The 13,460-nt window shown below is 51.1% G+C and overlaps 7 protein-coding genes across 7 annotated transcripts; 3 read left to right on the forward strand and 4 right to left on the reverse strand.

Annotated features, from left to right (window-relative positions):
- Positions 1-194: 194 nt before the first annotated feature.
- On the reverse strand, positions 195-1,008 carry N7443_001696 (ADP-ribosylation factor family protein; the record flags this gene model as incomplete). The annotated part of the gene is made up of 2 exons (XM_056881752.1): positions 195-895; positions 960-1,008. 2 exons carry the CDS (start codon positions 1,006-1,008, stop codon positions 195-197), a joined length of 750 nt encoding a protein of 249 aa, XP_056746990.1.
- A 570-nt stretch (positions 1,009-1,578) lies between these two features.
- N7443_001697 (uncharacterized protein) lies at positions 1,579-3,239 on the forward strand (the record flags this gene model as incomplete). The annotated part of the gene is made up of 2 exons (XM_056881753.1): positions 1,579-1,603; positions 1,666-3,239. 2 exons carry the CDS (start codon positions 1,579-1,581, stop codon positions 3,237-3,239), a joined length of 1,599 nt encoding a protein of 532 aa, XP_056746991.1.
- Positions 3,240-3,363: 124 nt separating this feature from the next.
- On the reverse strand, positions 3,364-4,074 carry N7443_001698 (chitin deacetylase CDA4; the record flags this gene model as incomplete). Its single annotated transcript, XM_056881754.1, has 1 exon — positions 3,364-4,074. One exon carries the CDS (start codon positions 4,072-4,074, stop codon positions 3,364-3,366), a length of 711 nt encoding a protein of 236 aa, XP_056746992.1.
- A 203-nt stretch (positions 4,075-4,277) lies between these two features.
- N7443_001699 (mRNA splicing protein PRP18) lies at positions 4,278-5,446 on the reverse strand (the record flags this gene model as incomplete). The annotated part of the gene is made up of 2 exons (XM_056881755.1): positions 4,278-4,470; positions 4,524-5,446. 2 exons carry the CDS (start codon positions 5,444-5,446, stop codon positions 4,278-4,280), a joined length of 1,116 nt encoding a protein of 371 aa, XP_056746993.1.
- Positions 5,447-5,808: 362 nt separating this feature from the next.
- N7443_001700 (SAP18 family protein) lies at positions 5,809-6,630 on the forward strand (the record flags this gene model as incomplete). The annotated part of the gene is made up of 1 exon (XM_056881756.1): positions 5,809-6,630. The coding sequence occupies one exon, from the start codon at positions 5,809-5,811 to the stop codon at positions 6,628-6,630; it is 822 nt and encodes a 273-aa protein (XP_056746994.1).
- A 380-nt stretch (positions 6,631-7,010) lies between these two features.
- N7443_001701 (glutathione S-transferase) lies at positions 7,011-8,863 on the reverse strand (the record flags this gene model as incomplete). Its single annotated transcript, XM_056881757.1, has 7 exons — positions 7,011-7,064; positions 7,139-7,254; positions 7,428-7,463; positions 7,520-7,551; positions 7,971-8,322; positions 8,386-8,771; positions 8,823-8,863. The coding sequence occupies 7 exons, from the start codon at positions 8,861-8,863 to the stop codon at positions 7,011-7,013; spliced, it is 1,017 nt and encodes a 338-aa protein (XP_056746995.1).
- Positions 8,864-9,631: 768 nt separating this feature from the next.
- On the forward strand, positions 9,632-12,581 carry N7443_001702 (beta-mannosidase; the record flags this gene model as incomplete). The annotated part of the gene is made up of 6 exons (XM_056881758.1): positions 9,632-10,175; positions 10,215-10,585; positions 10,643-10,875; positions 10,957-11,384; positions 11,474-11,832; positions 11,898-12,581. The coding sequence occupies 6 exons, from the start codon at positions 9,632-9,634 to the stop codon at positions 12,579-12,581; spliced, it is 2,619 nt and encodes an 872-aa protein (XP_056746996.1).
- Between the last annotated feature and the right edge of the window lie 879 nt (positions 12,582-13,460).

Genomic DNA, 13,460 nt, shown 5'->3' on the forward strand with positions numbered 1-13,460 from the left:
ATTGATCGTTAGCCTCTAGTACAGATTTTATTTTATTTTTAGTTAGGACGATTTCTGAGATCTTTGCGGGCTTTCCAGTCCATTTGCTTCTAATGTGACTGATCAAATTTGGTTGGTATATTGATGGGAATAGAAATTAATATTATCAAACGCCAGTATGCATGTATGTCCAAGGCCATTTCCGCATCACCATATCACCGCATCACCGGCGGGCGGCCCTCTTTATTCCACTTGACGCGACTCTGCACCCACTCGACAGCTGCCTGCACTCCCGAACCCATCAGCGCGCTGACCGGCAGCACGCGACTGTCTCGGACGCCGCTTCCAGTTTCTCCTTCGAACACTTTGCGAACGAAGCCTTCCTTGATACGAACGACCTCGACGCAATCTTCTCGATCCTGCTTGTTAGCCAGCACGAGGATGGGAACCCCCGCGACGTCGGCGTTCTGCAGAACAGATTCCAAAACCTGTCGACATTCGTCCAGGCGCCCGAAATCGCTGCCGCCGGCGTTGATCCCAACATTTTGTTCCGTAAAGAGGTCGCCACCTCGCGAGGGACCGGAGACTGAGCTCAGGCGTCGACCTGAGGAGGGCAATCGTGTGATATCCGAATCTTGTCCCACGTCGGCGCTGTCCACCACGAAGATGATGGCGTGGCAGCTAGTGTAATAGCTCTGCCAGAGACCGCGCATCGAGATCTGACCGCCTACATCCCAAATCTTTAAGTTCATGTCATGTAGGGAAATCGTAGCGACATTCTGGCCGACGGTTGGGACGGTCTTGCCGGGGTTGGGTGCCGGGGCGCCATCGGGTCGCGGTTGGTAGAACGCTTTGATCTGGGAGAGGAGAGTGGTCTTGCCGGCATTGTCGAGACCTAATAATAAGACAGAGTACTCTGAAGCAAGATCCTACACGTTAGATGAGGAGCGACTTGGGGATAGAGATAGATGGCGACTTACCCTCTTTGCTGGTCGCATACGTATACAGCGACTTGGCCAGGTGATACATGATCGCGCGGGAGCTGGCTGCGCGATCAAGAGAGAGATGCGCGCAAAAGGATCATGAAATCCTCAGATCATGAAAGGAAATCTAGACAATCAAAAAGTAGAGCATCGAAGCATCGAAGCATCGACGCATCGACTCGAGACGCGCGCATCCCGCAGCCTCCGGATAGGGAAAGTAGGGCTTAGGGCTATGTTGAGAGCTCTTTCGCCATTCAACGCAAGGATGAGTTGTTTCTGGAGTTTCTTACATAGCTTTAAAGAGCACTAGGGTGAAATCCGGGGTAAAAGCCATACCTCATTCTGTTGACGCACCGGTGATGCCAGACTGACACTGCCATCCGAAATCCAATTCCCGTCCAATTGCCGGACTTGGACAACCCCAAAAGAACGGAAATGAATGGAGACCCCCCACCTCGGGCTTTTGTCAGCCTGATTATTGATCTCCGCGATTTGTTTCCATGTCCCCCCCCTCCTCCATGGCCGTTCCTGTTTCCTTGATTTCTGGTTCTAAGGCGTGATTCTCGTCGCATGAATCCAGAATGCCCCAGCGCTGATTCCCTTTGACTCTCCTTCCATGGAAACCGATACGGTCATTGTCGGTAGGTCGCTCTTCTTTAATTCTCCATTCTAACCGGCTGAGGCTAATCCTTTTTCTCAATAGGCAATGGGCCGTCGGCTATGATCCTTTCGTACATTCTACATGGCCATCTTCCCTTTTACTCGGAGAACCCTCCACACCCAGATCCTTTACTGGATGCCAAGTTAAAAGATGCGCCTAACCTGTTGAACGCTGATGTGGATGCTTTGACGGCGCATTTCGCCGCCTCTCGTCTTTCGTATTCGACCCAGGCATTACCCGTCAACGTGCTTCTGGATACACTGGTGCGACCTAGTGTCGACGTTGATGAGACTGGCACCACCTCCAATGTTGAGTGGCGCCATGTACCTGAAAAGGCCGTTTCGCACCTCGTCTTTGGAAAGCCGTCGTATCCGGGAGGTCAGTGGACTGAGGATCCCCATGGGGCCAGTTGGGATATCCAAACCCTGAGCTACGCAGCGATGCTGTCACTCCCGGGCTACTCTTTCGCAGACCACCATAGGAAGGCCACTGGCCAGGAACTGCCACCGTACACGCGGCCGACGAGGCGCGAGATCGCTGACTACTTCGGTGCATACCCTGTGGCGGTCCACATCGACGACGTTTTCCGATGTGGGGAAGAGCTGGAAGGCATCTCCCGCACCGCCGACGGCTTCTACATTCAGTCCCACAATATCCATTGCAAGCGCTTGGTGCTAGCGAGCGGTATTTTCTCGGAATTGCTACCACCTGCGCCAATCCTTCAACCCATCCTTCAAACCCAATCTAGACCCGAAACCTCCCTTCTCGTCATCGGCTCTGGATTTTCCGCTGCGGATGCTATCATATCTGCCCCACCTGACCAACAAATACTGCATATTTTCAAATGGTCTCCTGCGGATCGTCCATCGCCTCTCAGGAGCTGTCACCAGCGGGCGTACCCGGAATATGCCGGTGTGTATCGATTAATGAAGCGAGCCGCCCTTGCCGCAGACGCCACCAAGGACCAGCCGCCTAAAAGCCGCCGCAGCACTTCAACTCCCTTCTTGGAGAATCGGAAGTGGGACGATGTCTATGAGGGCATTTGCAATGTTGAAATCACCGGCGTGGAGGTCGTGGACGATTTGGCTCAAGTCAGTTTTCGTCGTGCAGATGGTTCCACGTTGACTCGGTCAGTGCGGGGTCTCGTATACGCTGCTGGCCGGCGGGGCACCTTGGGCTATCTGGATTCCAAACTGCAATCCGAGGTGCTGGGTCATGAGTTGGTCGATACGGCTATAACTGGCCAGACTCTTCGCGCGAAAGCGACCGAAGATCTGCAAGTTACCCCTGGTGTGCATATAATTGGCAGCTTGACCGGTGACTCGCTAGTCCGCTTTGCCTACGGAGGCTGTGTCTCCACCGCAGGTCATCTACTTGGTGATCGAGACACCGACAGGGAAGCGCGCAGCATGGCTAGTAGTATCGTATCAACTCGTCCCCAATCTTCCTCCCTCGCCGTGATGAATGGGATGGACGGTCACCATATATATCCCAATACCGGGTCTGATCTGACAAGAGAAGATACTTTTAACAAGGTGTCGACGATGACAATACCTGCAGCCGCGCAGAGCTGGTGGAAAACGCTGGCGCAGATGTGGAAGGATCTAACACAATAATACGTGAGATGATGATGATTATATGTATTTTTTGGAGTTTAGACATTTTGGAGATTCTTTGTAAAGCCCATGCGCTCCTTTGGAAGCAGTGTCATTTTCAATTCAGTGTTTTGGTATGGTAGAATTAGAGCGTCTTAAGCAGCTCTGACACAGTGAGCACCCGGTATCCGCGGCGCTTCAGCTCTGGCAGCACCTCTTGTAGCATGGGTAACGTCCATTCTCTGCGGTCGTGGCAAATGATAATACTGCCTGGCTTCACCATGTTCAAGATATGCCTTGCATTGAGTCTTGCAAATGGCACCTGTGGGTCGTGGGGATAGACGTCCCCGAGCACGAGCCGATAACCCAGCTTCGTAACCAGGCGTCGCATTCGTGAGCTGAAGAAACCCGAGCCTGGTCGGAAGAGCCAGTTCTCAGGCCCATCCTGTTCTACTGCGTTATACACGTTTTGAATCAAGATATGCACTGCACGAATCTGGTCTGCAAGGGCTGCGTCGCTGAGTCCGCGCGATGGCTCATCGTGCATTGCATGGTTGGCTAGTTCGTTGCCAGCGCGCACTAGCTCAGCGAGAACGTCCTCATTTCCGGACATCTGAGATCCAATCAGGAAAAATGTTGCGATTGCATGATTTGACCCTAAGAGGTCGAGAATAGCGCGCGTGTGTGCGGACGGGGCGTCGTCGATGGTTAACGCGACAACCTTCTCGACAGTTGCGTGACGGAATAAGACATCGGGCCAGCGACGTTGGAAGAAGCGTATCAAAGAACCAGGCGGCTTGTATATGAGATATAGTGGACATAAGAGACTGAACGTACACACGAGAGCGACGAACATGGCCCGGGAGAGTTGAACTGAGAAAGGAAAGGAGTGAATTTAAATCTACCCAAGGCCGAGACCCGCCCAGCATACTTTGGCTTGGATCAACTAGAATCTCGATGCACAGGCATTTGTTTTCAGTTATACGCGGAATCAAAATCCAACTTTTAAACGCTATGGGTATATCAAACTATATCAAGCAGCATATCACTCATGGCATTCTATCCCATGATCTGGAGCTGATCCTCCGGGGGCCAGCGAACTTGCGCAAAGCTCAAGCACCGCTTAATGCTCTGCAAGTACTTGCGTGTTGCTTCATCACTGAGAATATGTGCCTGCTGGTCACTCTGGTGTAGCTTTTCGCGCGCAGATCGCTCGTGGATACCAACCATGGTCACGCCAATGGGCCATGCACTATCAACTTGTTAGCATTCTTGGTATCAATCAGGGCATGGAAGAGAACGTACGCTTTTCCAATGCTCACGCGCAGATATGCGTCATTGGCATCAACGTATTTCCGTTGCTGTGCTTTATGAACAATCTCCACGATTGGCTCTAGGAGCCCGTCCTCCAAATCCGCTTTTTCAAGCCGGCGGTACAGCGGCTTCATATTTTCTCGAGACTGCAACATAGCATTGTATGCTTGTTTTCCTTGAAAGCTTTGTCGAACAGTGACATCGCGCTTCGCGAGAGCAAGCTCCCATTCCGACAGAACCATGTTGAAATAGGATGCCAACTGGCGGAGAAGAAACAGTCGACCCTCTTGGTCCTTGGGAATCTTGGCCGGAATAATCATTTGCCCACCCGTAACAGGTTCCAAGATCGTAGGGATGGGTCCATCTGTCATTTTCTGCTGCGTAGCGGCGCGCTGAATCAGGCGGCGGTATCGTCGAAGTCGAGAGCGATGGTTCTCCCCAAATAGTCGCGCCGGCTCATCAAGCTCTCTGAGCTTCTCGACGAGCTCTTCTTCCTCGATCTCTTCTTCCTGTTGGCTTTCGGGATTCGGGCTATTGTTGTCACTCTTTGAGGGTAGTTCAGGCAGACCAAGTCTCCGTCGCCGTTCACGCTCCTGTGCCTCCTCTTCCTCCTCTCTCTTTTTCTTCGACTCTTCAGCGAGCTTGCGCTTCTTCTCTTCGCGTTCCCGTCGACGGTCTGCCTCTTCTTCCTCGAATTTGCGCTTGTTGGCTAGGCGATCTTCACGCTCCTTCTGTAACCGTTCCTGCTCCTCGTTGTAGGCTGCGATGCGCGCAGCTTCAACTTCTCCTCGGCGCAGATATTTCTTTGTTGGCTCTGCGGGCGATCCTTTGCCCTTTTCTCCGCCAGAAGACTTGGAGGCATCGGGAGCTTTGGCCTTGGAGATCTCCTTGGACATGAGAGCGGCGAAATCCATGGTGGGGAAGGCTGCCCGGCGCAGTCCTTTCTTTTTTGTTTGATGGTGTCGGAGTCGGTCGGATATAATAGATTGCGCAATTATTATTGACGCTGTAATAGATCGGTTGGAGGGGGGCGAGGGGTGATGTGGCAGAAGGAAAAGAATGTTCGCGGTTGAAAGGTCAGAAACTCCGACAGCTTCGGGTCATGCTCCAATTCCTTTCCACTTCACTCCACACTCGGTTGTATGAACCAGATCGCTTTAAAGCTTCATTACGAGAAGACCGAGCTCATACTATAATCTTTCGACACGCTCATCGAGCTCGGAATTCTCTCTGCTTTGCTCCTGCCCTGATCCTACACGCGACTCGCCCTGCCATCATGGCTGCTCCCTCGCGAGAAGGCTCCAAAGCTCCAATTGACCGCCAGACCACAACCCCCTTTCACCTGAAGCTCTTCTACCGAGCCAACAACTATCACAACCTTTCCGACTATAGTATTCCTGCCCCTCCCCGCCGCGGAGGTCCAGCCAGCGGGCCCAACAGTATTCGCGGACCTTCTCCTCCACCAGCTGCGCCACACCCCCCTCACCTCGAGATCTATACATGGCAGTCATGCACGCTCCGGGAACTCTCGCAGCTTCTTACTTCTGCACTGCCTTCATTACTTCCCGATCCGCCCGTCGGCACCCGTCTTTGCTTTCGTCTGATCTATCCCGACGCTCGCGGTGCGGCAATTATGGGCCCCGATACGCGCGGTCGATACGTGAGTAAGGATCTAGGGAGCGTCATCGTTGCACCAAGAGATAGTCCATACCGCGGCGAGGAAGACGCAGACGGTCGCGCTGAGTCGCGACCTCGGCCAGGCCCGTTGCGTTTCCAAGGCTCGGAAGCAGACAAGGCTTTGCAAGACGTTCGGTTCATTGTCGGAGATTATGTGGAGTGCGCTATTTTGCCTCCTCTTGAGGACGGATCAGTTGCGCCTGCACTTCGTGGTGCTTCTGGCCCGCCTGGGACGGGAGGTGGTGGTGGTGGTGGTGGCATGCGCGCATTCCGAGATGGGCCTGGACGAGGTGGTCGGGGCGGTGGTCGGGGCGGGGATCGTGGTGGGCCTCCTATTCTTCCTCGGGGTGATTGGAAGCGAGGAGAAAGGCTTCCAGAGGGTGGTGGACGTGGTGGTCGCCGGGGATGGGCTCCATATTAAAGATTCAACGGATGTGCAGTTACGATTTCTTAACATGTGGCGGTCACAGAAATTCAGGATATCCGCTCGCAACAATGTATGATTAATTTCGAAGGAAGACAACCAGATAGGCCTTTCCAAAATGGTCTACAGTTAATTCCCAGGGTCCCAAACTCCCATAAGTGGCCGCAAGGCGAAGGAAACAGAAGAGAAATCAATGCGGTATATGCTCGTAGTAAGGTACATAATCCGGTCTGAGGTACCGGCAGAAAAAAAAGCAGTTTTCGCTTCGAGCCTTCGGGCAAAACGCGGTAGTGCCGTATGTGGGAGAGTTCGCATATCACCAGTTCGCCAAGCGGCGATTGTCACTCGACCAATTCAAATCATCGATCCGTTGTTCTTTACCACTCCGAGATGGTATCACCTCTGCGCTTGCCGCGGAGCTCGTACTTGCCCTGTATAATTGTCAGATAAGTCTCCTCATGCGCGAGCCTTCAAGATCGGAAAGGTGGAGAGTATCGATTCATACATCGGTCTTGTAGGCGGCCCAGGTCAGAGCGCCGGGAATGGCAACCATATAGATGAGAGAGAGCCAGGCATGGCGGGAATTCCAGCGCCAGTACTTGTAGCGGTTGGCGTTGAGTTCTGTCGGGTTGGTTAGTTTCTGTATGCGGAGAAAGCTTGCTTTAGGCTACGGGATGAGACGGATGGGCGGATGACAAGGCGGATTCCATTCTAAAATCCAGCAAAGCAATCCTGTCCTGCCCAGGACTGTGTGAAGCGCGGGGACCGAGGGGATGGGGTTGAGGAGGATGTACCGTAGTATTTCTGGAGGGCCGGGTCAAGGATCAGGGCTAGTCAATTGATTAGCGATTGGCTCAATTCAGGCCAATATGACACTGGTACTCACACTTGCTGGGGCCGGCCATGATTGCGGTGTAACTCGTAGCGTAGACACAGAGCCGTCACATCTGCAGACGTGCGGACGAGGTGAGGTGTAGGTCACATGGTATATTATGTCATCAAGTACTTAAGATCACGTGATATTCACATCTCGACATGAAACTGTCGAAGTTGAGTTCCTGTTTCCTCGCAGTATCGCTAAATTGGTTCTTTATGATTGACTGGCTTTTTTTCTGTTTTATAAATACTCGTCATGTGCAATACTAGTATCTGCCTCACCGAGACCTTCGATTACCCGCACGAAAATTCACTTTCCGAGGGTCACCAATCGGAGTGGTGAATTTACCAAGCACAGTTTGTTCTTGCACATTTCCTTTCATGACTTATTAAGATCATTAAATTTGCCTAGCATATACATAAAGAAACGTGATCGTAGTCGCATCTAGTCTGCAACTTACATCGAGGCTGAGAAGGTTCCCTCGACCGCCTCAATCTTGGCCACGGCCTTCTTGTAGCCCTCGACCTCCTGCAGCTTCTTCGCATAACCTGCCAACAAAGGATACTTTTCCCGGTTCTTCTTCTCCTGCAGCACTCGCCCACCGGCAGCGATCACCGGGAAGCTGATCAGGATATCCGCCGCGGTCAAGTCCTTACCGCAGAGGAAGGGACCGCCTTCAGGGGCAGTCTTCAACTGCTCCTCCAGGAACGCCAAGTTACCCTCAACGTTGCGGGTCAAGAAGGCAGCCTCAACCTGCGAGGCCACGATACTGGTGATGGGCCGAACGAAGAATGGAGGGGAGTTGCGAATGGCTTCAAGGATGTTAGCATGGGCCCACTGAGCCAGAACAAAAGATCAAAGCGATCACCACTTACTGTCGTTGACGAGGGTCATCACCAGGAAGGGCATCAGACTGCCTTCGGTGTAGTGCATGAAATACCGGTAGCGCATCCACTCCTCGCGCTCTCCGCCGACCTGGCCCTCGCGACCGGCCACATACCGCTCGGGAACCAAGGTAGGGTTCCCTTTACCGAAGTGATCGCACAGGTACTCAACGATGGCGCCAGACTCGGCCAGGACCATAGGCTTGTCGGAGCCCGGGGCCTCGACTGTAACAATGGGCGACTTGCCGAGGGCGTGCACTTCCTTGAGCTCTGCGGGTGCGAGCTTGTCGGAGCGGCGCTTGAAAGTCTTCAGCTCATACTGCAGTTTGAGTTCTTCCAGCAGCCACAGGATGCGGTGGCTTCGAGATTGCTCGAGCCTGGTTTTGCGTCAGTATCGACCTTAGAGCACAAGCCTTAAGAATGCCTACCAGTAGAGGGTGATCTTGCAGCCTTGGTTGTAGTCAGTCATGATTTAAAGAGATGAAAATATGAAAGTTTGTAATATGGAAATATGGTATTAGATTAAATTGAGTAGGAGGAAGGGATAGATTTCAATTAAGGTCCCAGATTTCAGGTTCATGATGTCAAATGGCCCGAGGCACGTAGCTCGATTGATAAGGATAAAGAGCCGAGATCGGTGGATCCTTCATGTGAAGCCCATTTGTTGGGATTCGCAGTTTGCCTGATCCAGTATCCACTGCGTCGTTTTCGTTTTCGCTCGGTCCTATCGTTTTTATCAAGATCAGCCTGTGCGATGGGTGGTGAGTTTCCCCGCACATTCGAATCATGTAGCTGACGCTTAAGTCTGGTCTTTTTTTTGCACCTTAAGAGGCCTGTGTCAACGGTGCCAACTTTCTCGAGAATCAGATAACGCTGGCAACATGTATGCAGGCTCCAGCCAGCGGCCCCGGTAGTCTAAGGCTTGGAGAATTGCCAACGTTTGGAGAAGATTTGGCGGCCCCGGTCTGCTCACAGATCCGGTGTCCGAGGCCTCTGTGGATGAACCGGCGGCCGGTACCCCCGGCCGGTCGGCGGTTCATAGTTATGCCTGTAAAGCGTGAAGAGGTATGGCCTATCCATAGAATGAGTATTTATATCAAAATAGGAGCTTCCGTGAGCTGATTTACCCTCAGTCACCATAACTGATACTATTTGGCATCGAATTGCTGGAATCGACAGAGGACATTCTGCAGTTAGATACATATACAACCTTGCCCTGTTGACGACTACCCCCAACATGGCCGTCTTCAAATCCACTCCTCTCACCTCCGCTTGGAGCTTCAAGCAGGTCGGCAATGTCAACGCGCCAGAATGGACAGATGGCTTTCTCCCCGTATCGCAATTCCCTACCAATGTACACCTCGACCTCATCAAGCACGGGAAAATCCCCGACCCTTATATTGGGCTGAACGAGTACGATGTGCAGTGGGTGGGGGAGCAAAAATGGCAATACCGAACATCTTTTTCCCCTATGTCTTCCAGCGCAGAAGCTGGCGTCAAATACGTTCTCCGTTTTGAAGGCTTAGACACATTCGCAACCGTCTCCCTCAACGAGACGATCATTCTCGAGGCCGATAATATGCATCGGACATACCGGGTAGATGTCACTGAGAAGCTTCAACAAGGCACAAACACGATGGATATTCTCTTTGACGTACCTTTGGTTAAAGGTCGAGAACTCATGGAGCAGTCCAATCATCATGTTGTTCAATTCAACGGATCGACCGAGAAAAGCCGTGTCTTTGTCAGGAAGGCCCAATATCACTATGGGTGGAACTGGGGTATGTATTTCTGCGTGACTGAAATGGACACTTTCATAGGTATCAAGTTTGTTAATATCGCTTTATTCTCAACAGGGCCCGAACTGATGACTTGTGGACCGTGGCGCCCCATCGTGTTGGAAGAATACTCGGCCAAAATATCGGACCTGTCGTCTCACGTCACTATCAACACAGCGAATAGGGCCGCTAGCGTCAAGGCTATCATTGAGACCGAATGCTCCCTCCCAGGAGACAAGATCAATTTGAGAGCTTGGGGTGTAGACGGCCAGGCTCTCGGTGAGCCTAATCTCCGGTCGCTACACGATGATCGTGCAGAGGTCATTCTGGAAATACAAGATGCTCAATTCTGGTGGCCTGTCGGCTATGGAAGTCAACCATTATACACTCTGACTGCAGATTTGATTCGAAATGTGAGTGCACCCCAAAGTGCCTTGGGTGAAATGGCCTGACGAGATCATCTACAATAGGAAATAGTAGTTTTTTCGATCTCAAAGAAGATCGGACTGCGGGAAGCAAAGCTTGTCAGGCAACCATTCAAAGATGCTCCTGGAGAAACTTTTTTCATTGCGATAAATGGAGTGTCGATCTATTCCAACGGCTCAAACTGGTGTCCAGCAGACCATTTCGTGCCTAGGGTCACTCCTGAGCGCTACCGCACCCAGCTCAAACTGCTAGCTCAAGGCAATCAAAACACGATTCGGTTCGTCATGCTTTGAAGATTTTGTTCTTCACAATTGAATCATACTCCAAGGCTCTTACTAACTGGTTGAGATTTTATTAGTGTGTGGGCAGGTGGTGTATTCGAAGAGGATATCTTTTACGACATCTGCGACGAACTCGGCATTCTCGTATGGCAAGACTTCATGTTCGCATGCGCTGCATATCCGGTACATGAGAGTTTCATCCAAAATATAACTGCAGAGGTGGATGATAATGTTCGTCGTCTGCGTCATCACCCTTGTATCGTTGCATGGAATGGCAATAATGAAGACTATCTCTTTGCGGAACTCTTCAAGACAAACTATGACCCAAAAGATACCAATCCAGAGAATTGGCTTAATTCAACATTCCCAGCTCGCTATATATATGAGGTGGTCTTGCCTGGCCTTTGCCAAACGTTGCTCCCTGGTTCCAACTACCACCCCGGATCTCCGTGGGGAGGAGCTTCTTTTAATGATGCCACCGTTGGAGACACCCATCGATGGGAAGGTAAGCAAATTGGTCCACAACGATCTCTCTCTCTTTGTTATCCTCGCTCAGACTTCAAGTAAATACGCGACTGACATTTTCTTCTCCAGTGTGGCACTACCTTCTTCCATGGCAAAAGTACCCCGAACTGAAGAGTCGTTTTATATCCGAGTTTGGAATGGCCTCCCTTCCACACATCAAAACTATTGACTCTTATCTGATCGATTCACCAGCTTTCGAGAGACACCCCCACTCTCGTACTGTTGACGAGCATAACAAAGAGCACCAGCACGAGCGCAAACTAGCGACATATCTGGTCGAGAATTTCCGCTATACGTACGATCTCGAGGAATACATTTACATATCTCAGTTGAACCAAGCAGAGGCTTTGACATGCGCTCTCCGGTCGTGGCGTAGAGAATGGCAGGGCGAAGGGAAAGAGTATTGCGGTGGAGCTTTAATCTGGCAGGTATGCATGCATCTCTTTCAATTGTCTTTCTTCTGCATAAATGCTAAAAGTTTATACACTTATAGCTGAACAGCACTTGGCAAGTGACCTCAAAGGCGCTCATCGATTGGTTTAATCGCCCCAAAATGGCATATTATACCGTGAAACGGGACATGGCCCCTATCACCTTGGGTATAAAACGCGATCAAACCAAATCTCCTAAATTCAAGTACACGCGTGCTTTCATCGATAAAGTGACAGTAGTTGAGGCTTGGGCGACAAACCTTACACTTGAACTGGCGGGTTTCATCCTCTCTCTGCAAGTTTTCGAACTCCCAAGCGGCAAAGAGATCTTCTCGAAGGAAGAGCCTTGCGAGCTGCCACCTAATCAATCTTTGGAGATCTTTCATGAGAGCTTGTCCGGCTTGGTAACAGACTCTCAAAAGCAAGATAGGCCACTTGTTGTTTCGGCACGACTGATTGATCCATCCACCAAGAACGTTGTTGCCCGATGCACAAATTGGCCCCAGCCATATCGCTACCTTGATATCCCCACGCCCTTGTTGACTATTCGGGTTGAAAACGATCAAATTTTCGTCAGTACCGAAGATGTCCCTGTGAAAGGGTTGTGGCTGTACGTGGAAGATGTGGACACTGTCGAGTTTAGTGACAACTGCATTGACCTTATCCCGGGTGACGAGCAAATCATCACCACTCGAGGTTTAGACAAGAGCAAAGTTTCAGCCAGATACTATGGGATGAAGATTTGAAGAAGCCTTTTCAAGACTTCCGGGGTTAGTAAAAAGCGATTGAAATATCAATAATACAATAGCACATCTGTCATAGATTATTCTTCCGTAAATTGCGCTTAGCTCAAGTGTTATCTTGCTAGCTCATTCCCCTAATTCAGTAAACCTCAGCTCTAAGACCCCTGAAGCCCTCCCAAGAAGATCATCTAAAGGGAATTCCACACTCATTCTGCGGCTTTTTCTCGGCATCTCTCTGGGCATCTCTCGAAAGCCCTTCTTAGAACTCTATTTGTTCCTTTTCCAAGGCGCCCCTTTGAATGGCCTGAAATACGGCTGGTGGATTACTCACGTATACCTATTAGAATCATTCTTATCACATTCTTGGTCCGGCCAAAGGAAATAAAATGCGGGGTAGTACATAAGTGGAGTATCGATTCGCCTTCCCGAAATGGCAAGCACCTCGTACCGCTTAGACGAGTTGCCTGCAATTCTCACCTGCCAGAGGGGTTCTTCAATTGCAGACTTCAATTCAACCTACCGATGCGGATTTGAACTAATCTTGGAGCTATGGATCATGCGCAACCAGCTCCACGACTGATGGGCGCTGCCGCTGTCGCCTGCGTCTCCTGTCGCAAATTGAAGGTTTCGCCCCAGTATCCCTCTTCTTTCTCTAAAGGAAGTTATAAAACCCATCAACTTCTCGCGAGCTGACCAATTGTTAGATGAGATGCATTGGGGCAAGCAATCCACCATGTGCTCGCTGTCTGAAGAACAATCGCGAATGCGTGGTTCGCCTTCCAACCCGTCAACAACCTCGGTTCCCATCCCCCTCCAAGGTTCCTAGGAATCGCCATGACCACAACTCCCCCAAACAGGCCGTTGACTTTCACATATCACCAC

This window comes from Penicillium atrosanguineum (assembly GCF_028827265.1).
Source record: "Penicillium atrosanguineum strain IBT 20685 chromosome Unknown utg000001l_segment0_segment0, whole genome shotgun sequence".
NCBI classification, from domain to species: domain Eukaryota; kingdom Fungi; phylum Ascomycota; class Eurotiomycetes; order Eurotiales; family Aspergillaceae; genus Penicillium; species Penicillium atrosanguineum.